Source organism: Prionailurus viverrinus, chromosome C1, assembly GCF_022837055.1.
Source record: "Prionailurus viverrinus isolate Anna chromosome C1, UM_Priviv_1.0, whole genome shotgun sequence".
NCBI lineage: Eukaryota > Metazoa > Chordata > Mammalia > Carnivora > Felidae > Prionailurus > Prionailurus viverrinus.
Window position 1 is genome coordinate 189,825,293 of NC_062568.1, and position 24,231 is coordinate 189,849,523.

A 24,231-nucleotide genomic window follows, 5' to 3' on the forward strand; every position below is an offset into this window, starting at 1 on the left:
TTATTTATTTTTGAGACAGAGAGAGACAGAGCATGAAGGGGGGAGGGGCAGAGAGAGAAGGAGACACAGAATCGGAAGCAGTCTCCAGGCCCTGAGCCATCAGCCCAGAGCCCGACGCGGGGCTCGAACTCACGGACCGTGAGATCGTGGGCATCTGTGTTTTTAAAAGCTTCAGAAGTGGAGCGCCTGGGTGGTGCAGTTGGTTAAGCATCCGACTTCAGCTCAGGTCATGATCTCACTGCTCGTGAGTTCAAGCCCTGTGTTGGGCTCTCTATGCTGACAGCCTGGAGCCTGCTTCAGATTTTGCATCCCCCACTCTCTCTCTGCCCCTCCCGGCTCATACTCTCTCTCTCAAAAATAAATAAACTTAAAAAAATAAATAAATAAAAGCTCCACAAGTGATTCTAATATGCAGCCAAGGCTGAGAACCACGGTCTAGGCAGAAATGTTCCCCTTTCTCCCCTTAAGGGTTGAATAAATATAAATGTAAATGTAAATATAAAGTTACTTTTTAATGAAGAAATTTAAGTGGTTGTAAATAATATCAACAAGGGATTAAAAGATTTTCCCAATGGGAAAATCAAGCAACTATATAATGGATTTGTATATCTAGAAATCTGAAAGAGCAAAGCAGAGTATAATAAATTCCTAGATATACTTTATAAGCTGTATTCCATTTAACAATGTTTGTAAATGATCTATCTAATCAAGTCTCAAGGTAAAAAGATGACTGGCATTACCCTGGTCACTGGTTTCGAATCTCAAGGTGGTAAGTATCCAATGGCTTTTGAAACGGATGTGAAAAAAAATAAAGAGATGGAGAAAAATGTTTATCCTATTTTAGTATCGAAAAGCCTTGAAAAGTTAAGAGGCCCTTGGCTTCTCTTGTGTGTGGTTTATCACTTATTAACATATTTGACTTTTTGTTGGCATCAATACAAATTCCGTAGGGAAAAGACTAACATGTTAGAAGACGAAGTGTATAGATCCTCTGTGGATTTCATTTTTCTGGTCTATTCATGGCTCCATTAGCATGAATAGTTAAGAAACTCCTATATCAAAACAAAATATTAATTATACTTCACAATATATAAAGCCACTGGCTAAACAGTGCTGTTTCTGTGATAGCCTGAATTTTATCATTAAAACTCTTATAACTAAAGTCACATCCTTTACATAATATTTATTCTGTATAGGATTTATCCACATACAATGACGTCAACTTTAAGACAATTGACTATTATTTGTAAAAGGCATCTTATAAAATCGAGTAATACACAACACACCTCAGTGAATTAAGCTGATATTCTAGGATTCAGAAAATCCGATCATTCTAGTTCCTATTTTTGCCATTGTTTCACTGGGTTGTCTTAGGGAGGTTGCTTTACTGTTCTGTGCCTCAATTTCTTTACCTTTCATGTGAGAGAACTGTCCTATTTCATAGATATGTAAAGAATAACATAAAAATTATTAAATACTTTGTAAATATAAAATGCTATATAAATGATAAATAGTAATACTGATCCACTCTAATATAAAATAACATAGAACTTTCCATGTATGATCTAAAGTTTGGTCCTCCAGTACCTATTATTATCAGCCTTCCCAGTTAAATAATCTTACACTATGTCACTTTTAGTGATTTTCCACAGTATTAAATTTCCATGGTATTAATTAATTTAGGATATATATGTATATATAGGATATATATGTATATATAGGTATATATATATATATATCCAATATGAGTGGAAGTTTCGATATATCTTAGCATGACTTAGCAAAATAACTTTAATGAATTCAGTCTGAACTCTTAAGTAACTGACACACCAAACTTTCTTCATCCATTAAGCAATGACTTGGTGGCATAAAAGCAGTAACGGTGCTTGTTTTGATTTCGTTAGTCAAAAATACAATGTTGAAAAATTTGTTCTTCAAAAGACATGCTAACTATAGAAGGAATATTGTACCGATGAAGGCTGTGAGCTGCTGCTCTAGGAGACCCCGTGATTACCAGTTTATCAGCACGGTAACAGAGGTAATGAAGTAAGACCGCAATGCTCAAAGGGAATTCAAAAAGTTCCCTGGTTCCAAGGTTTTCAGTACCGCACTCCTGAGCTCTGCAGAGGTGTCTGGTGAAAGGCTCACAGAGGGCTTTAACAAGAGCAGCTCTGATTTTAGGGTTTCGCCCACCTTAAATGGTGGGCTTCTCTCTGAAACAATTCATTTGAAGAAAGGGTTTCTTGGGTTAAAAAAAAAATCTTTTAAACCACCGATCTAGTCCATTTTGCCTCCTCCAGCCACTAGGCACGACTGCGGTATTGCTTTATTTTGCAACACTTCTTCCCATCGCCACACACTCTTGAGGACCACACAGTTAGAAAGGCATTCACCAGCTGATAAACAGCATTACTGTAAGAGCAAACTTTGTTCTAACCAACTCCCGCTATTTTGCTAATATGAAAAAAAGAAAAAACCCTTGGCATAAATTAAGCTTACATTAAGAGATTACACCCCTATGTAACATTTCCCCACATTTAAAAGCCAAAGACTTTTGTTTTCTCAGAAACCATTACTGGACAGTCTCACTCTGGGAAAGAACTGGTCTTTAAAGTCTTCGATACATATGATATGATAACTGGAGTTATTATTTACAACTTACAAACATGTCACAAATGTTTTTCTTTTAGGATACTAAAATGGTAGGATAGATGAGCTGTCTAGTTTGATGAGCCTGATGGCTGTTTTGTGGGGATAGCCTGTTGCTTGTTATAAACAATGAGAAAGCATTATTTCAGATAAGGTGCTGGTGGCACCGTGTCCAGTGGGCTTTGCTGACATTCATGCTGATGTTCGCATGCATAAGAGAACAGCATAAAAGAACATTTAGATCACAGACTAAAGTGCATTAGAGCATACACATGCAAGCACTAATCATCCTCATGAATAAAGCTCCCATCACTCATTTTTCCTCTTGGCTCCAAGGACTAAAAAATCAGATAATAATTTTAAAAGATGCTACCATCTGGTGAGACTAGAGAATGACAAGTGTTCCCTCCCTCATTTGGATACAACTTCATTGTTAAGACTCCTGATTCAGGAACAGTCATGTTGGGAGCACAATGAACTCAGTGCATACCATCCAGTCTTGAAGCGAATGGAAATTTACCGCCAGGGGAATCTTGAAAAAAGTCTCAGCATTAAGTACCATAAAACAAAAACAAATGGTTAGTCATCTATTTATAAAAACTGTTTTAGAAATTAACCATTTTAGCCCTCAACTTGTATCAAAGGACAATCACTAATGAAAGAATGAGAGAAAGAATAAAATGAAAAGGGTCATATTGACATATGTTATGACATTTAGAAATATAGTATAATTTGATAGAGAGCCTCTCTCCATCAAAATTAAATCAGATCAAGCTTAATTGTAATAACTTGCAGTGACCTTTAGTAAGGTCAGGTTTTTTTGGCATTTAGATTTTATCTTCAGAACTAAAATAATGCTTCTCCAATTTAACTGTACGTTTAGAATGTTTCCTAATTCACACAGGGGAGGAGTTGAAACTCACCTTTGTTTCCTTGGGGAAAAGTTTGTTTTGAAAAATTACATAAACAAGATAAGTAAAAATGCTTAAAGCATCTAAGAGAAGAATTGGTTCAAATAGTGTTATATATAAAATTTACATATAAATAACTTGACATTAAAAACATGTCAAAAGACACTGTAGGGACATTACTGAGCACTCTTGGATAACTCTAGTTCAAGTTATTATATGTTGTTAGAGATTATTAAAATCTTTCATGCTTTCTGATAGGCTTCTTTTTCTAATTACTGCAGATTGGTGAGGTTTGACTTTAATTCTCTGCCATTTCCAGAGACAATACAGGGAGAGACAGTTGGAAGAGGGCTGTGTAAAATCAAAACCTGTCCGTCACAAGTCCCAAAGCTTAAACTTTCTGACCTTAATTTCGTCATTTGCAAATCAGAGGCAATTAATATTTACCTTGCTGATTAAGTGAGAAAATGTGTGAGACAGCACTTTAAAAACAATAGAGCAGAAAAATAAATGTTAGAAATCATTCTTAAGAAGTGGTAACCTCCAATTTTCTTGTGTATCGTTTTTTGTTGTTTTTTTCTCCTGTAGAGAGGAAGAGGATTACATTGTCAGATCTTCACAAACTACCTTGACTTTTAGGCAGTATTAGTTCCTGCTTTAGAAAATGAGGTCTGTACGTAATCTCTGGTCTGCCTCTACTTTAGGCTTTTGTTTTTTTAAAACAACACGGACTACGTAAGAGTAATTTTTAACTTCATGACAAAACATTCAAATATGAATCGTTTCAAACATTTTTGATTTGTCTTCTGCCATGATCCTAAAACAATATGTAGCATATTGGGATAATGACAGGTTGTTTTAGATCTGAAATTAATAGAAAGACTTATCAGTTCAGTCAGATTGGGTGCCAGACCCTTAAATGTGCTCTTACCTGGTTCCCTGTGAAAATTCAGTATTCATAGTTTGTGTTTTTGCAACACCTTGAAATTCTCTTACATAAGGTTTGGTTGTGGTAAATTTATTTAAAATATTTTCTTTGAGAAAAGTTTGCTAAGTAGATCTTCCAGTATTAAAAGGGGGAAAAAAAAAGAGGATTAATTGTTCATCCATCATGCCAACTCAAGCTAGGTCTTCCTTTCCGGTGCAGCAACATATTTTAGGGCAACAAAGTTCAGAATGGATACAATGACCTGTTTGGAAAGCATGCAAGTTATATTAGGTCATTACTTTTAAGTCAGTCTGATAAATTTGTTAACCAGACTCTGACCATGGAAAGAGAGATACAGGAAGTCAATGTAAGTTGCATACACGCCACAGCTCTGTGGGGTCACACGTCAGCTACCTAATGTTGGGTTTTATTTCCTTTTCTTCTTCTTCTTCACTATCATCAACCTGTTGTATGACCAGATCAGCAGACCCATCCTCTACAATCTCCACGTATGATCTATTCTCATCTTCACTCAAGTGCCATCTGGAATCCTTATCTCCATCTGATGGGGACATAAGATGCTGTTCAGCTTCCAAATCAATGGGGAGGCTGTCTATGCCAACTTCAGCAAGGCACTCGTTACAGAGTCTGTAGCGCCTGGTTCCTTCCTGGACCACTTGCCCTGTTAGATCAGTCACGTGGCGTTTGCATTTTCTGCAGATTAGTTTGCATGCCTGGTGAATCTGTGTAGAGATTTAAATAGCGATAAAAAAAAGATTTTTCAAAAGCGGCATAGTTCGAGATCTCGGTACCAGTGCATAAACTTAAGATGTCCAAAACCAAGCACTAATATTAAAATTAACATCTAATTATTAGAAAAAGATCACAGGTTTTGATGATAAACTGACATCACAAATAAATACCAACTTTCTCTAAATGATGGCTATAACGTTTTTATGATTAATATCACATGCTTAATAATTTCACATATCCCTTAATCCAACAATATTTTGATATCTAAGGTAACAAGGGACACCTTCCAGAATAATAATAATTGCAAACACTAAATATATCACATGTACTATTCTAAGGACTTTATATACCTTAATTTTGGTGAGGGAGAAACCTCTTGTTTTGTGTGTTAATTTATTATTATCAGCTAGAGAAAGAAAAATATATTGTCTCAAATTTAAGTTTATCGAAACATTTTTTTAAAAAAGATTTTATCTTTGGGGCACCTGGGTGGCTCATTTGCTTGAGCATCTAACTCTTGATTTTGGCTCAGGTCATGACCCCAGGGTTGTGGGATTGAGCCCCACATCAGGCTCCACACTGAGCATGGAGCCTGCTTAAGATTCTCTCTCTCTCTCTCTCTCTCTCTCTCTCTCTCATTCTCTTTAAAATAGAATAAAAAATATACAGGGTGCCTGGTGGCTTAGTCGGTTAAGTGTCTGACTCTTGATTTTGGCCTAGGTGATGATCTCACAGTTTGGGAGAGATCAAGCCCCAAGTTGAGCTCTGCACTGACAGCATGGAGCCTGCTTGGGATTCTCTCTCCCTTCCTCTCTCTCTGCCCCTCCCCTGCTTGCTCATGCTCTGTCAAAATAAATAAATAAACTTAAAACAATAAAAAATAAATAAGACTGGGGCACCTGGGTGACTGAGTCAGTTAAGTGTCCGATTTCAGCTCAGGTCACAATCTCAACGTTTGTGAATTCAAGCCCCGCATCAGACTCTCTGCTATCAGTGCAGAGCCAGCTTTGGATCCTCTGTCTCTCTCTCTTTCTCTGCCCATCCCCCACACTCTCTCAAAAATAAAAAATGAGACATTAAAAAAATATATATATATATCTATATATACATACATACATGTGTGTGTATGTGTATGTGTGTGTATATATGTATATGTGTGTGTGTGTATATATATATATATGTATATATATAAATTTTATCTTTAAGTAATCTCTACACCCAACGTGGGGCCCAAATCCACAACCTTGAGACCAAGAGTTGCATCCTCCACTGACTGAGCCAGCCAGGATACATATTTTTAGATAGAAGGATCTCTTGTCACTTCTATTAATGAAAGATCCTGTAGAAAGAGGACTAGACCAGGAACTGGAAGGCTTGGGTTCTAGCCCTGCTTTTGTCATTTATTAACCATGTATCTTGAAGCAAGTAACTGAAAACAATATAAACCTGCTTCCAGGGTGATAGTCAAAATATCTAACAACTAGCAAGGTAGAAGTACCACCCAAACAGAACAGAAGCCTGAAAATCACAATGGACACTGGTCCAGACAACAACATATGTCAAAACAACACAGGCTGCTATGTGTCAGCCTATTATTATCCCTGCTTCCTTCCTTAACAACTAGTGGGAATACAACTCGGGTTGTGAGAACCAAATGAGTTAATACGTGTGAAGTTGCTTTAGAAAAAAGTTGTAAGATGAGTAATTATATAATTATACTTATTAATAAGCAGATTTCTTTCTTTCTTTTTTATTTATTTTTGAGAGAGAGAGGGTGCAAGTGAGTGGCAGAGAGAGATGGTGAGAGAATCCCACAAGAGGCAGAGAGGGAGAGAGAGAGAGGGAGAGAGAGAGGGAGAGAGAGAGAAGTGGGGCTCACCTGAAGCAGGACCTGAACTCACGAACCGTGAGATCATGACTTAAGACGAAGTCAGATGCTTAACTGACTAAGCCACCCACATGTCCTAAATAACTTTCTTTAATAGCTGTCAGAGCAGAGATTATGGGTTCTACTCTAAAAATCACTATAATTAATATCATAATGTTGAATTAATATTTATGGCATATTCATTTAGATAAAATCAGAACACTATGGAAGTACATCACCAAACACAAATGGCCAAAAACCCCAAGAAAACTAGTGCAGTGTGGTAAAATATCTAAGAAAATGTATAGGACTACAACTCAGTATAGTTATTATTTTCTACTTAACTCCTGACATATTAATCAGTAAACATTGAAAGTACACAATTTGAGTGTACCTTTATTTCTCCTGAAATAGTAATGTTATGGGTATCATATGTGGTACTGTTTTTGTTAGAAAGTTCTGGCACAGATTCATGTTCATCCCCCATCCCTTCAATTCCAATATGATTATGAAGTCAAAGAAATTAAATAGAACATTATGTTAAAATTGAATATATCATCATGGATTAATTTTTTTTAACTTTTTTTTTTAATGTTTTTATTTATTTTTGAGACAGAGAGAGAGACAGAGCACCAGCTGGGGAGGGGCAGAGAGAGAGGGAGACACAGAACCCAAAGCAGGCTCCAGGCTCTGAGCTGTGAGCACAGAGCCCTACACGGGGCTCAAACCCACGAACTGTGAGATCATGACCTGAGCCGAAGTCGGACACTTAACCGACTGAGCCACCCAGGTGCCCCATGAATTCATTATTTTAAAAACATATATCTTCCAGCTCTGTCCACTGAAATAATCTTTTTTTTTTCAATGTTTATTTATTTTTGAGAGAGAGAACGAGCAGAGGAGGGGCAGAGAGAGAGGGGGACAGAAGATCCTAAGTGGGCTCTGCACTGACAGTGGTGAGACCAATGTAGGACTTGAACTCACGTACTGTGAGATCATGACCTGAGCTGAAGTCAGACGCTCAGCCGAATGAGCCACCACAGTGCCCCTGTCCACTGAAATAATCTAAGGGGAATGACACCATAGTAACAATGAGCACCCCAGGTGTCCAAAGTTTGGTTTCTAATTTCATTCCCCATTAAAAGGACCCACAGGTCTTTTGAGAAATGGCTGATTCCAGTTTTGTGACAGGGAAAATACAAGGTGAGCCTAGGGAAATTTGGGGGCCAGAGAATAAGGCCACCTTGAATATTTAATGGACTTATGACAAAGGGACACAAGAACCAGGTTCAAGTCGTCCAACTGGACAAAACTGAAAATTTGAGTATCAAAAAGAATAATAATTGTTGTGGTCCCAAACACAATGAACCAGTGAAAATTCATGAGACTGTATGCTATTTAGAAAAAAAATAAAACCAGAAAAAACTCATATTACCATTTGAGTATTTAATCAACTCTTTATTTTGAAAATTGATAATTAAAGGGAAAGAATTAAATATTTATCCTGTTTCTCCTGTAGTAACTGTATGTCAAAGTAACCAAGTAGTTCCAGGTGATGAGGGAAGGTTTTACTTTATAGGATTCTAGCTAATAATGTAGAAGAAATGATAAAATCAGTAAATCATACCACAAGTAAAATTAATAATTTGGGCAGAGTTTATCAACTGCTGTTAATCTCATTAAATGAATGCTTGATGAAGAAATGGATATAGCATAATGCCAAAATAGTTCCACATAGATTCCTTTCTAATCACGTGGTGGCATCTTTAACTGCTCAACGGTGGGATATCACTAAGCTAGGTATCATTACCTAGCTTATCTTTTTTTTTTTTTAATTTTTTAATTTAATTTAATTTAATTTTTAAAAATTTTTTTTTAACGTTTATTTATTTTTGAGACAGAGAGAGACAGAGCATGAATGGGGGAGGGGCAGAGAGAGAGAGGGAGACAGAATCGGAAGCAGGCTCCAGGCTCTGAGCTGTCAGCCCAGAGCCCCACGCGAGGCTCGAACTCACGGACTGCGAGATCGTGACCTGAGCCGAAGTCGGACACTTAACCGACTAAGCCACCCGGGCGCCCCTCTTTTTTTTTTTTTTTTTAATTTTTTTTAACGTTTATTTATTTTTGAGACAGAGAGAGACAGAGCATGAATGGGGTGGGGCAGAGAGAGAGGGAGACACAGAATGCGAAGCAGGCTCCAGGCTCCAAGCTGTCAGTACAGAGCCGGACGCGGGGCTCGAACTCGGGGACCGCGAGATCATGACCTGAGCTGAAGTCGGACGCTCAACCAACTGAGCCACCCAGGTGCCCCGGAAAGTATTTTTCTTGAATCCATTAAGACTTTAGATAAAAATTCTAGTTTATAGAAAATTCAGGGGGGAGAGAGGAACAAACTAAATGACACCATGTGGAAGCAAGCAGAGAAATCAAGAGGTAGGTTATTTTATAAAACAATTATCTTGATATCTCAAGTAAGTCAGTGTTATGGAAATAAAAAGGGTGGCTGAGAGTACTATGCTCTCTTAAAAACATATTTAAGGGACTTAACAGTGAGATCCCTGGGTCCTGAATTGGATACTGGCTTGGAAAAACCAGCTATAAAAGGTATTGGGAGACTACAGGGAAATGCAAAATTGAACTGGATGTCAGATAAAAGTTTACTGAGATGGCAAGGTAGATTATTCACGAAAGAGAGCAGGCTACAAAATATCACAAGTAGTATGATCTAATTTAGTTAGAAACAACCCATATATATGCATGTGATAAAGTGTTAAGAAAGGTATATTTCGGTGGTGAAAATAAAGTATTTTATTTTTCTTATTTTTACTTTGTTTAATACTTTTTCATTGCTTTAAATAATAAAAGGTTGTTTTTAATTTTAAAAAACCAGCTTCATAAGGTTAATGAAGGTAGAGATTTTGTCTGTTTTGCTCACTCACTGCTGGATACCTAGCACTGAGAAAAGGGGCTGGCGCATAGGTGCTCAGTATATATTTGCTGACTAACTATAAAGCAATGCATGAAGAAATTGCCTTACGTGACCCACTGTCCTTTATTTATTATTTATTTTATTTATTTATTTATTTATTTATTTATTTATTTTAACATTTATTTATTTTTGAGACAGAGACAGAGCATGAACGGGGGAGGGTCAGAGAGAGAGAGGGAGACACAGAATCTGAAACAGGCTCCAGGTTCTGAGCTGTCAGCACAGAGCCCGACGCGGGGCTTGAACTCACGAACCGCGAGATCATGACCTGAGCCGAAGTCGGTATTTATTATTTTTAAAAGTTTATTTATTTATTTTGAGCGAGGGAGAGAGAGAGTGAGCACAGGGGAGAGGCAGAAAGAGAGGGAGAGAATCCCAAGCAGGGTCTGTGCTGTCAGCACAGAGCCCAATTTGGGGCTCAATCTCACAAACTGTGAGATCATGACCTGAGCCAAAATCCAGTTGGATACTTAACCAACTGAGGCACTCAGGTGCCCCAATCCACTGTCCTTTAAAGCTAAAAGGAGATCATATAAATGGAATAAAAGTATGAGTAATACAACAGATTTTGGAAAACATTCTTGCCTCAAGATGAACAGCAGAGTAATTTTCCAATGTCCTTACCTTATTAACCCGCCAGAGCACTGAACAGCAAATTCCCTGAGATTTCTGACTGCTGACAATCCTGTCCCTGGCTGGAAGTGGCTCAATCTGCCACCTTGCTCCCTTCCTTGAGGAGACTACAGATAAACTAGAGAGAGACTAAAAAGGGAGTATAGTGGACAGAGGTTGAACAGTAGAAACTAGACTGAGATCCTTTCAGAAAAGGATTCAAGAACCACTAGCAGAGGCTGAGTACCTGAAGTAGTGACTCTGACCTAGACATTCAAATATCTTTGGTTTACATTGTCTTCGGCTCTTGAAAAGACCAGTATACAAAAACATATTAGATTTTAAATGAATTATAATATATATGCCAAAAAATAAATAAAAAACAAAAAAGTAAAATGGATATTCAAAAGAATATCTCTTACTTCAAGGTCTCAAAGGAGAATAAAAAAATGTATATATATTATATATTAAATTATGCATCACGTGTATAGGAAAACCATTAAGTTGGAAACATTTCCAATATGGTAGAGTTGTATGAAAAGATTTCCCGCAGTAAATGAGATTTAGTAAATCCTAAAGCAGATAAATGCGCACATTTCTTGAGAAGTAAGATGATGAAAAATTATATACATACTGTTCGGAAATGGCTACTGAGATGGTCCAGCCTGCTAAATCTTTTCCCACAAGCTTGACACGGATAGGGCCTTTCTCCCGTATGGCAGCGAAGGTGGCGCTTGAGGTCTGCTTTCCGCTTCACCACGTGTGTGCAGTACGGGCACTTGAACCGCATCCTGGGCAGATCATCTGTCAGGAGACAGTTTGATTAAGTTTCTGGAAAGTTCATCATAACAATTGTATAACACGAAGAATCCCAAAGGAGTTGGTGAGTCCCGTCTTCGAAAGGCAGGAGAAAAGGAGAAGGAAGAAATTGCATTTATTTCTTTTATTTATTTTCCCTTTTTTTTAATTTTAATTTTTTTATTTTGAGAGAGAGAGAGAGAGAGAGAGAGTGCAAGCAAGCAGGGGAGAGGCAGAGGGAGAGGGAGAGAGAGAATCTCAAGCAGGCTCCACACTCAGCACGGAGCTGGACTCGGGGCTCTATCCCACGACCCTGGGATCGTGACCTGAACGGAAATCAGGAGTCAGTGGGCCGCTTAACTGAACCATCCAGGTGCCCCAAGAAAGAAATTTTATTAAGACTAGATCATTAATGTGATCCTGAGTCCAGAACTGTAACTTCAGTATTTGATATATTTACAAAGTCAGGGTTAACTGACTCTCACCCTTATCTTTCTACTCAGTGTTGTAGAGTCACTAGATTTGAAATGTCAAAAGGTGGTGCTGGATTTTAAAACTGGAGATACAATCCGAAGTAAAAGTATTTAATATTATAGCTTTTTTTTTTTTAATTTTTTTTCCCCACGTTTTTATTTATTTTTGGGACAGAGAGAGACAGAGCATGAACGGGGGAGGGGCAGAGAGAGAGGGAGACACAGAATCGGAAACAGGCTCCAGGCTCTGAGCCATCAGCCCAGAGCCTGACGCGGGGCTCGAACTCACAGACCGCGAGATCGTGACCTGGCTGAAGTCGGACGCTTAACCGACTGCGCCACCCAGGCGCCCCAATATTATAGCTTTTAAGTGACTTTTTTATTTACCTATTTTTATCCTCTTGCCTTTTCTTTTCATACACTTATAGTACTTTTTAAAGGTGAAAAAATGAAAAGGATATTTAATTTTTTGTTTTAAAACTCATGTATTCAAAAGAAAAACGAAAAAAAAGGGCGCCTGGGTGGCTCAGTCGGTTAAGCATCTCACTTCAGCTCAGGTCATGATCTCACAGTTTGTGGGCTTGAGCCCTGTGCTGGGTTCTGTCCTGACGGCTCAGAGCCTGGAGCCTGCTTCGGATTCTGTGTCTCCCCCTCTCTGTCCCTCCCCTGCTGGCACTCTGTCTCTCTCTCTCTCTCTTAAAAAATAAATAAATATTAAAAAAAATGTTTTTAATAAAACTGTATTCAAGGGGTGCCTGGATGGCTTAGTCAGTAGAGCATGCAACTCTTGATCTCGGGGTCATGAGTTCAAGCCCCATGTGGGGCATAGAGATTACTAAAAGCAAAACAAAACAAAAACAAAAACATATATATACATATATATATAAACTTTAAAAAAATAAATAAAACTCATATGTATTCAAGATGTTAGTTATGATTGGAGGCAAATTTCATCAATTTAATAGCTGTTAAATTCAGCTGTTCATTACTGAAGTTAGGTTAACATAGCCTAGAATTACAGAAGTACAGAGCATAAACAGAGAAAAGATCAGTCTTTTGCTGTTTTAAAACTCAATAGAGATTTCTCATTTTTTGCTCTGTTACCAGTATGCCTTGGTCAATGGTCAGAGCTCAGCAGGACGTTTAGTAAGCTCTGTAATAGGATAGAATTTCATGTCTTTTCAGGTTAGTACTACAGAAAAATGTGGTTAGTAAAGATCAATCCGGTTGCCTATTATTTTTTTTAATGTTTCTTTTCGAGAGAAAGCGAGCGAGCAGGGGAGGGGCAGAGAGAAGGGGTCAGAGGATCAGAAGCGGGCTCTGCACTGGCAGCAGTGAGCCCAATGCAGGGCTTGATTGAACTCACGAACCTTGAGATCGTGACCTGAGCCAGTCAGGCGTTCAACCAACAGAGCCACCCAGGCGCCCCTTGGTTGACTATTATTTTAAGGTTATCTTATCTACAACTGAATTTTTTTTTTTTAATTTTTTTTTTTTCAACGTTTTATTTATTTTTGGGACAGAGAGAGACAGAGCATGAACGGGGGAGGGGCAGAGAGAGAGGGAGACACAGAATCGGAAACAGGTTCCAGGCTCCGAGCCATCAGCCCAGAGCCTGACGCGGGGCTCGAACTCCCGGACCGCGAGATCGTGACCTGGCTGAAGTCGGACGCTTAACCGACTACGCCACCCAGGCGCCCCTGAATTTTTTTTTTTAAGTTTATTTATGTATTTAGAGAAAGAATGTGCATGTGAGTGAGCATGGGGGAGAGGCAGAGACAAAGGGACAGAGAATCTCAAGCAGGCTCCGTGTTGTCAGCATTGAACCTGATGATGCAGGGCTGGAACCTACAAACCGTGAGAAAATGACCTGAGCTGAAATCAAGAGTCAGATGCTTAACCACTGAGCCACCCAAGCACCCACAACCGAATTATTTTTAAAAATTTATGTGACAACCCAGGAAATGTGAATACTGACTGGCTATTTACTGATGTTAAGAAACTGTTAATTTTGTTTAGGTACAATTATAGTATTGTAGTGGGTTTTTTTAAAAGACTATATTTTAGGGACACTTTCTGAAATATTTACAGATGAAAACTTATGATGTGTTATATTTGCTTAAAAAAATAAAGGGAGGGATGCTTAGGTGGCTTAGTCAGTTAAGTGTCTGGCTCTTGATTTCGGCTCAGGTCGTGATCTCATGGTTTGTTTGTGAGATCAAGTCCTGCATTAGAGCCTGCTTGAGATTCTCTCTCTCCCTCTCTCTCTGCCTCGCCCCCACTCAGGCTTTCTCTCTCTCTCTCGCTCTCAAAATAAATAAACTTAAAAAAATAATACTAAAGGGAAGGGTGAGAAGTAGTGATCCAGATGAAACAAGATTGACCATGAGTCGGAAGTTGTTCAGACTGGGTAATGGGGTACATGGAGGTGAATTATGCTATTCTCTTTACTTTTTTATATGTTTGAAATTTTCCTAAATTAAAAAAAAAATTAAATATATAATCTGAATCTTATAATCAGTCGGAGTTTCACCTTATGATTTTCCTTTAAATTCACACGTAAACTATTAAACAAATTTGCTACTTGATTAATTGATTTGCTGCCTGATTATGACATGCATTTCTGGGGCACCTGGGTGGCTCAGTCAGTTGAGCTTCTGACTTTGGCTCAGGTCACGATCCCACAGTTCATGGGTTCGAGCCCCACGTCAGGCTCTGTGCTGACAGCTCAGAGCCTGGAACCTGCTTCTGATTCTGTGTCCCTCTCTCTGTGTCCCTCCCTTACTCACAGTCTGTCTCTCTCTCTCAAAAACAAATAAACATAAAAAAAAAAATGACATGCATTTCTAATCCCTGTTCTCTATGGCAGCAGGGAGGGGAGAATTACTGAAACCAACAACCTACATAATAATCTTTCTGCATTTTACTACTATCATAAAAATGAGATGTCTCATATTATTGTTGCATATAGGATTACAGTGTCAATGTTATGGGTTGTGTGTTAAGTTTGTTTTTTTTTTTAATTATGTATTTATATCTCAATAAAATCAGATGTAGTTTCATTTCTGGTAGGTCTTGGGTCTGTGAACCTTTGTAAGTTCACATGGTTGCTCTGTTTAACTTTTCTCTATAAAAGTACTCCTCCCGAGTGAATACTCAGAAAAAAAATAACCCATTTAAAGTGAAGCTATGCCCCTTAGGGATTTAAACCATTTAGAAGAGAGCTTTAAACACTTAACAGTGATCTAATCATCTGTTGACACAGGTTTGGGAATCTTGGGCTTTGCACCTCAGAAGTCTGTTAAGTTTTGACTATTCTCAAATTTAGCCAATATTATTTTTAGTTAAAAATTTAAATTTATGTCTTATACAATAAATTTCATTAGAGAAGTAGGACTTAAAAAAAACCTCTTGGTTTAACTGCCTGTAACACTTCAGAGTAAGGGCATGTTGAGATAGGACTGATTTGGATAGGAGTCTTAGAAACTCATTGAGAGGACTGATGCTTTTTTTGGGTACCTGGAAAGCTTCTGGATGTGACATCAGATCCTGGACCATACGGATAGCCAACAGGAGTAGAGTCCATGTCAGCATCAACTTGTGCTTGTTCTTCCGACTGGGAAACGTGGCCGGAAGAATCCGATGTCCGAGCTTCTCGTTTGCTAGACTTATAATGAGCAACTTCAGAAGGCTGTGACAACCTCCAATGTTTGGACTTTTTAATGGAATCTTTCCTTTGTTCATGCTTGGCCAAAGGTTGTTGGGTGTTCCTTTGGGAGGCTGGATGGTAATTATACTTGCTCCAAGATTTCCCACTTATTATACCCGTTCCTTGATCTGGGCTTAGGTGAGAATGTGGAGAACCGCTTTCTTCTTGCCAGCTACCACTATAAAAGGAGGAACGTTCTATACCGTTAGAATTAGCATCTTTATCGGAGAGACTGAAATAGCGATCTTTTTCTTTCTCGCTAATGTCTAGTGAAGATTTAATAAAGGTCTTACATACACTAATGACATCAGTCATCTGAAGGAAGCTAGCAGCTGACATCACTTCTATGACATTCTGACCAGTGAGAGAGAGTTTGCCGGAATAGACGAAGTCCAGGATAACCGTAAAAGTGTCGGGGGAGAAAGCCTGAAATGTAGCTGTAGTGGGTTGACTGGTCTCCTTTGAATTCTGAGAAAGAAGCATTTTGAAATAGCCGCTGCTAGCAAATAATACATTTCGATGCGCTTTGAAGACCTTCCCTTCAACCAGAATGCTGCAGTCGCAAAAGACATCTTGCCTGCGCTGCTCGTTCAGTTGTTGCAGGAGGTGGGACTGGTGAGAGGAGATCTCCATGCTGGAGGGAAAAAGACACGTGGTTAACCGAAATGACACAGGCAACTGAAATAGCCATCAGAAACCTCTCTCTTGTTTCCACTGAAAAACACTTTCTTAGAGAATACAGTCTCCAAAACACAGGAGATTACTTAGCACTGTGCTATTAGTGACGTGATTCGGGGACAATTATTTGTTCAGTCACCAACCTTTACTGAGTATCCTCTATGAATCAGGCTTTCTGCTATGTGCTGAACTGAACAGGCTTGCTTCCTGGGTTCATGCAGTGTACAGTCTAGAGGGGGACCAGGAAACTAAGCAAACACTCACGTGAAGTCACAAACGACTTGCCAAGGGCAAAGACAGAAAGACAATGTTGTGAGTAGAAGAGTAAGTCAGTGGAGATTGGGATGGAGAGGGTTGGGAACACCTCCCTGAGAAGTAATCTTTAGGCTGGGACCTCAAAGGTGAACAGGAATTAGCCAGGGGAAGAATGAGGGGAAAGATTACAGCTTCCAGCAAAATGGTGATCTAGAAAGGGCGGAAACTCTCCTGCCACAAATTTCTAGAGATGCTGGCTAAAATATAACCAAATGTTTTCAACATATGCCAGGGCTTGCAGGGAAATGAGAAGTCCCTAGATGCCTGCAGTGGAGAAGGAGTAGAGCTGAAGCAGCAATATGGGCTCGGGTTTTGATCAGTAACAAGTAGGAACCCTCTAAGGACCACCACCTCAATGAAGAAAGACTAGTAAACTTTGCCCATAAATCCCCGGCAAAAAAACAAAGAAAGTTTGTCTTTGTGGGACTGGGGGGAAAAAAAAAGTACCTAGGTGAGATATCAAACCTTTTGCTTTTTTTTTTTTTTCAACGTTTATTTATTTTTTTGGGACAGAGAGAGACAGAGCATGAACGGGGGAGGGGCAGAGAGAGAGGGAGACACAGAACTCGGGGCTCGAACTCACGGACCGCGAGATCGTGACCTGGCTGAAGTCGGACGCTTAACCGACTGCACCACCCAGGCGCCCCTAAACTTTTTGCTTTTTAATTTTTTTTAATGTTTGAGAGACAGAGAGCAGGGGAAGGGAAGAGAGAAAAGACAGACACAGAATCCAAAGCAGGCTCCAGGCTCTGAGGTGTCAGCACAGAGCCCGACACAGGGCTCAAACTCACGAACCTTGAGATCATGACCTAAATCCAAGTCAGACATTTAACCGACTGAGCCACCCAGGCACCCCCAACCCTTTGCTTTTTGAGGTTCTGGAATCCAAATTGATTTTACCTGTTTGGTGTGGCAAACCACAAGGTGAAATTTTAATGTGAAAATTAGTCCTGGGCTGGTAGGGCCCGTTGGGCGCCTGGCAGAAGTAAATGCAAAACCGCTCAGGAGGGCTGCTCTCAGGAACCAAGCCATGTGGGAAGTAAGCTCTGCTTATGCTTCCCTTCTTCATATAAAGTGGATAGTTTCCAATATTGGATCGTCATGGTGCCTAATACCTCTTATCTTAAAAAGAAACAAGCAGACAAAACCTCCCTTGGTTTCACAGTCCACCTCTGGCTACTACTCATTTCTCTGTAATGGTTTTAAATTTTGTTTTAAGTAAACTCTACACCACACATGGGGCTCGAACCCATGACCCTGCGATCAAGAGTCGTATGCCCTACTGGCTGGGCCAGCCAGGCGCCCCAGCTTACTACTCATTTCCCCGCTCCCTTCACACAAAATTCATTGAAGGCGTGTTTTGGTTTGCTCTCTTCACTTGCCGTCTTCACTTCAGTTCTCTATCAGGTTTCATCCCGATCCATCAGAATCATTTTTAAAAAGCTCACTAGTAACTTGCATGTCAAATCCAACGGCCATTCCTTTGTCCTCATTTTACTGAGGCAGTGGGTCCTTCTCTTCATCCTCAAACACTTCCTTCACTTGACGCTGGGACACCAACTCCTCCATGGTTCTTCTCCTATCAGCCACTCCTTCTCAGTCTCCTTTGCTGGGTGTTCATTTTCCTAATCTCTCAGTGCCGGGGGATTCCGGACACGCTACCCTAAAATAGGGCACCTTGGTGTATTGAATATTTTGAACTAAAGAAGTCTGGGAAAACAGCAGAAGCAGAAAGGTCACTCTGACACCCCCCTCCCTTCTCCCCTGCAACTAAAATAACCCTACTGTGAGAGGTGCCCTCCCTATACCCAGAAGAAAGAGATTCCTTATCTCAGAAAACAAAGGGACGCTGAAAAGAATGTGAACAAACAGGCTTTGGCGAGTTCCCCCCCCCACCTTACTAAATTTATCTCCTACTCCTTGACCTACCATATTCCTCCACGACTGTCCTGTCCACTCTTCATCCAACCTAGCATAAAAATATACTGTCTGTTTCTTCCGGTCTTCATTTCCTTATGAAGGCTTCTGGGTCATGTAAAACTTACATTAAGTAATTTGTTTGCGTTCCTCGTGTTCACTTGCTTTTGTCAGTTTAACTTCCAGACCCAGCCAGGAAGACGGTCAAGGAAAAATTTTCCTCCCCTACAGCTGGAAGGTCCCAGGCCTCAGGGCTCAGACCTCTTCTCTACTTAACACTATTCCCTGGGTGAGCCCATCTGGTCTCATAGTTTTAAATACCATCTCTGAGCTTATGACTCACAAAAAAGCCTCCAAAGGCCCCCCCATCCAGCCTCAAAGTTATGACCTCAAAGGCCCTGCGTGATGGGCACCTCTCGCGTCCAGGTGTCTCTCTGCCCTCATCTGCTCCGCTCTGTCCCTCACATGCCACATTCCAGCTACACAGGCCTCTGCCCATTCCTGAACATTCAAGGCATGTTCCTGCCGTGCAGCCCTTGTCTTGGCCATTCTATCTGCTTGGGGATTCTTCTCCCAGATATACACATAGCTCACATTCTCACATTTTCAGGTCTCTTTTCAAATGTCACCTTATCAGAGATCTTTCCTTTACCATCCTATATAATCACTCCCTTCTGTTCTCTGTCCCCTTGTTTACTGTTTTCTCCTACTAGAATTTAAGGTAAGAGAGCAGAGACTTGGCCTGCTTTACTTATGTATCCCCAGCTCCACACGATACGTGCTCAATCAGTGTTGCTGAATGAATGAATCAAAAATGTTAAAACATACAAGGGAATCATTCTTTATAAAGAAGAATCAGCAGGTGGAACAAACAGGAGAATAGGAACGCCAACAATTTTAGAAAATAAAAACCCAAGAGACTATTAAATAAGCCTTTTTAAGACGGTCGAAGAGATAAAAGAGAATAAAAAGTAGCAGATAGTCATGAGCATAGACGCTAGAGCCGGGTAGCTGGATTTGGAATTCTGGCTCCACTTAATAGCTGTATGAACCCAGGCAATTTATTTAACTTCTGTATCCATTTCCTTATCTGTAAAATGGGACAAAAAAATAGCACTTCTTTCATAGGATTATTGTGAGGATTGAATGAGCTGAGGTACACAGAGCACTCCAAATTATATGTTGGACATGTAAAAAGTACTTCATAAATGTTAGCCATTCTCCTTTTATTATTATCCACAAAAAAAGAAACCAGTGGGGGGAGGGGCGGGAAGAAGAGGTAGGTTTGAGGGGGAACCAAATGGATTTAATATATGAAAAATACAATCAATGAAATTAAAACACCTCATGTTGCAAGATAGCGGCCGCCCCATCTCCAGCCTGATGTCCACATTCCTGGCAGGGAGAGGAAAAGACAAAAGACAATTACCAGCCCAGTTTGTCTTCTTTTTTTAATCGGGGCGGGGGCTGTGTGGAATGGCTTTCCTGGATGCCTCACCCAGGGGACTTACACTTGCAACGCAATGGCCAGAGCCCTGTCACTCCCATTAATGGTATATATCAATTACTACTTCTCATTTCTGTCAGAACTTAGTATTATACTTTTTAATTTTGTCAATCTTTCAAATATGCAATGGTATGTCATTGCTTTTATTTGTGTGGATCGTACAATTAATGTTTATTGACTGATTCGGAGAATTCTTGCTCATTACAGTGTTGTTAACTAACACTGTAAAACAACTAACTACAAAAAACAATGCCATACAGTAAGTATTTATTTAGCTCACATGCCTGTGGGTTGGCTAATTTAGGCTGGACTTGTTAGGGCAGCTCTGTGATCTTGCCTGGGTCCACTCACATACCTAGGAGTCAGCTGATTTAGGCAGCTTGTCCAGGTTAGTTGTGTTATTACATGGTCTCATACCTTCCTCCTGGAACCAGTTGGCTGGCTTAGCCAATTTCTTTTTTTTTTTTAATTTTTTTTTTCAACGTTTATTTATTTTTGGGACAGAGAGAGACAGAGCATGAACGGGGGAGGGGCAGAGAGAGAGGGAGACACAGAATCGGAAACAGGCTCCAGGCTCTGAGCCATCAGCCCAGAGCCCGACGAGGGGCTCGAACCCACAGACCGCGAGATCGTGACCTGGCTGAAGTCGGACGCTTAACCAACTGCGCCACCCAGGCGCCCCAGGCTTAGCCAATTTCATCTCGTGATAATGGCAAAGGTACAAAAGACCAAGTGGAAATATATGAGACCTCTTATGGCTTAGGCTTGCAAGTGGCACACTGTTACATCTACCAAATTCTAATAGTCTAAAGCAAATGCCATGGCCAAATCTAAAGTCAAGGGAAGAAATATCTCGTGCTGCGTGAGTGGGAAGAACTGTGAAGTCACACAGCAAAGGGTGTGAATATTGGCAGGGGATGATGAACAGGGGCAATAATGCTATCTACACAATAACATTTCTTATTTTTCAAGTTGGGTTGTCTTTTTATTTATTTATTTATTTATAGATATCCTTTAAATAGCCAACATACCAATCCTTCATCAGCTATATGTTTTGCAAGTATCTTCTCCCAGTCTGTGGTTTGACTTTTTAACTTCACTTAAGGTGGCTTTCATTAAAAAGAAGCTTTTAGGGGCACCTGGGTGGCTCAGTCGGTTAAGCGTCTCTTAATTTCGGCTCAGGTCATGATCTCACAGTTCATGGGTTCGAGCCCCGAGTCGGGCTCCCCGCTGATAGTGCAATCCTGCGTGGGAGTCTCTCTCTCTCTTTCTGTCCCTCCCATGCATGCTCTCTCTCAAAAAAAAAAAAAAAAAAAAAAAAAAAAAAAAAAAAAATTCCTGTTTCAAGGACATAAAGATATTTTTTAAAGTTCTGTTTTTCACTTTTAAGGCTTTAATCTACTATTTATTTTGCATGTGGTATTCTAATTTTTTTCATTCAGGTAACCAATTTTTCTGGCACTATTTACTGAATAGTCTATCCTTTCCCCATTAATTTGTAATACTATGTCTGTTATACATTTAGTTTACATAAATTCATGGATCTATTTCTGAGCTCTTTGTTCAGTTCAGTTGGTCTATTTGTCTATCTCTGCAGTAATACTTCACAGTATTAATTGCCAAAACTTTAAAATGAATTCCCCCATCTAATTCATCAAATAACATTAAAAAAAAAGTGTCTCTTTCTACTTCCATATAAATATTAGGGTAAGTTTATCAAGTTTCACTAAAAAAAAAAATCCTATAGGCATTTATTTTGGAATTGAATTTATAGATTATGGGAAAACTCACATCTTTATGATATTGAGTCTTATCATCCAGGAACATAGTATAATTCTCCATTTATTTAGGCCTTTTTTTGTATTCTTCAGTAATGTTTCCTTCTTTTTTCTTTTTTTTTTTTTTAATGTTTATTTATTTTTGAGAGACAGAGAAAGAGAGAGCAAACAGGGGAGGGGAGGGGAAGAAAGAGAGGGAGACACAGAATCTGAAGCAGGCTCCAGGCTCTGAGCTGTCAGCACAGAGCCCGACTCAGGGCTCGAATTCACAAACCGTGAGATTATGACCTGAGCCAAAGTCGAACGCTTAACCGATTGAGTCACCCAGGAGCTCCCCCTTATTTTCTTTATTAAGATCTTGCATATTTTTGTTAGATTTATTTATATTGACTGAATGGAAATGCTCCTAAAATTTCAGCATTAAGACTGATGTTTAGTATAGGTGTTTGATGGTTACCCTTTTGTTTCCAACTTGCTAAAAATTTTTATCATAAATGAGTCCTAAATTTTATTAAATGCATATGTGGTATTTACATGTTTTTTTCTTTCTTAATCTGTATATTAGTTTCCTGGAGCTATTGTAATAAAGTACCATAAACTGGGTGACTTAACACAACAGAAGTTTATTATCTTGCAGTCTGGATGCTGGATATCTAAAACCAGATGTCAGCAGCGCCATGCTCCCTCTGAAACCTGTGAGGGAGGAATCCTTCTTTGCTTCTTCCTAGTGTCTAGTGACCCCAGGAGTTCTCTGGTTTGTGGCAGCAAAACCCCAATCTGTTTCCATCTTCACACGGCTGTCTTCTCCCTGTGTCTCTGTGTCTTCACAAGGAGCTCTCTCCTTGTATCTTCACAATGTCTTCTTATAAGGACATTAGTCATTTTCTAGAGCCATTTAAAAAAATTTTTTTTTCAACGTTTATTTATTTTTGGGACAGAGAGAGACAGAGCATGAACGGGGCAAGGGCAGAGAAAGAGAAGGAGACACAGAATCGGAAACAGGCTCCAGGCTCTGAGCCATCAGCCCAGAGCCTGACGCGGGGCTCGAACTCACGGACCGCGAGATCGTGACCTGGCTGAAGTCGGACGCTTAACCGACTGCGCCACCCAGGCGCCCCTTCAGCCATTTTTTAAAAGTAAGCGCTAGGCTTGACATGGGGTTTGAACTCACAACCCCGAGATCAAGAGTCACATGCTCTACCGACTGAGCCAGCCAGGAGCCCCAGACATTAGTCCTTTTTTTTTTTTTTTTATTAAAAAAAATTTTTTTTTAATGTTTATTTTTGAGAGAGAGAGACACACACACAGAGCGGGGAGAGGGGCAGAGAATCTGAAGCAGGCTCCAGGCTCTGATCTGGAGCGAAAGGACACAAAAGGACATTAGTCATTTAGGATTAAGGGCCCATCCTACTCCAATATGACCTCATCTTAACTGATTACCTGTGCAACAACTGTATTTCCAAATAAGGTACTGCAGGTTGGCACTTAGACATATCTTTTGGGGGGAACACAATTCAAGCCACAAGCAATCATTAGTATATTACATTTTCTGGGTGTTGAATTATCTTTGCATTCCTGAGATACTTTAACCCAGTCTTTACTTTTGTTCTTCTACCGAATCAGAGACTTTTGAAAAGACAAATTTTCTGCTTTTTCAGCACAGTCTCCAATAATATTAAGTGAACTTAGTGGGTTGAATACTGTCCCCTCAAAATTCAGGTCTACTTGAAAAAAAAAAACAACAATTCATGTCTACCTGGAACCTCAGAATATAACCTTGTTTGGAAATAGGGTCTTTGCAGAAATAATTGGTTACGACAAGGTCACTGGATTGGGGTCTTCTGTCCTTGTAAGAAGAGGAGAGGACACATAAATACAAAGAAGAAAAAAAAAAAAAAACCTTGTGAAATAACAGGTGGAGACTGGAGTCATGCCATACTAGTCAAGAAATACCTCCCCCAGAGGCTGGAAGGAGTCTCCTCTAGAGCCTTCAGAGGGAACACCTTGATTTCTGACTTCCAGCCTCCAGAACTGAGAGAATACATTTTGGTTGTTTTAAGCAACCCAGTTTGAGGTACTTTGTTATAGCAGCCCTAGGTAACCAGCACACACTGCATGAAATTGCCAGGATTTAACCATTCTGACCAATAAAAATAGTGATTTCATATAGTGGATCTAAACTCTTGATTTTAAATGAACTGATGAAAGGGAAAATATTTATTTCCGCATTAACAGAAGAGGCTGCAGCCCTTTAAAAGCTGTGATTTGGGGCGCCTGGGTGGCTCAGTTGGTTAAACGTCCGACTTCGGCTCAGGTCATGATCTTGCGGTCCGTGAGTTCAAGCCCC

At 39.7% G+C, this 24,231-nt stretch overlaps 1 protein-coding gene across 4 annotated transcripts in view; it reads right to left on the minus strand.

The window, feature by feature from the left end:
* Nucleotides 1–533: 533 nt before the first annotated feature.
* Nucleotides 534–24,231, minus strand: part of ZBTB8A (zinc finger and BTB domain containing 8A) — a 72,109-nt gene continuing 48,411 nt past the window's right edge. For 3 of the 4 annotated variants that reach the window (XM_047872892.1, XM_047872891.1, XM_047872890.1), the window contains 3 exons: nt 15,500–16,323; nt 11,344–11,513; nt 4,491–5,231 (listed from right to left, as the gene is read on the minus strand). In XM_047872892.1, coding sequence (XP_047728848.1) covers nt 4,899–5,231; nt 11,344–11,513; nt 15,500–16,322 — 1,326 coding nt within the window. In that variant the 5' untranslated portion in view covers nt 16,323 and the 3' untranslated portion in view covers nt 4,491–4,898. Of the gene's footprint in view, nt 4,143–4,490; nt 5,232–11,343; nt 11,514–15,499; nt 16,324–24,231 lie in introns of those variants that run through there. The other variant, XR_007155085.1, reaches the window with a different exon arrangement.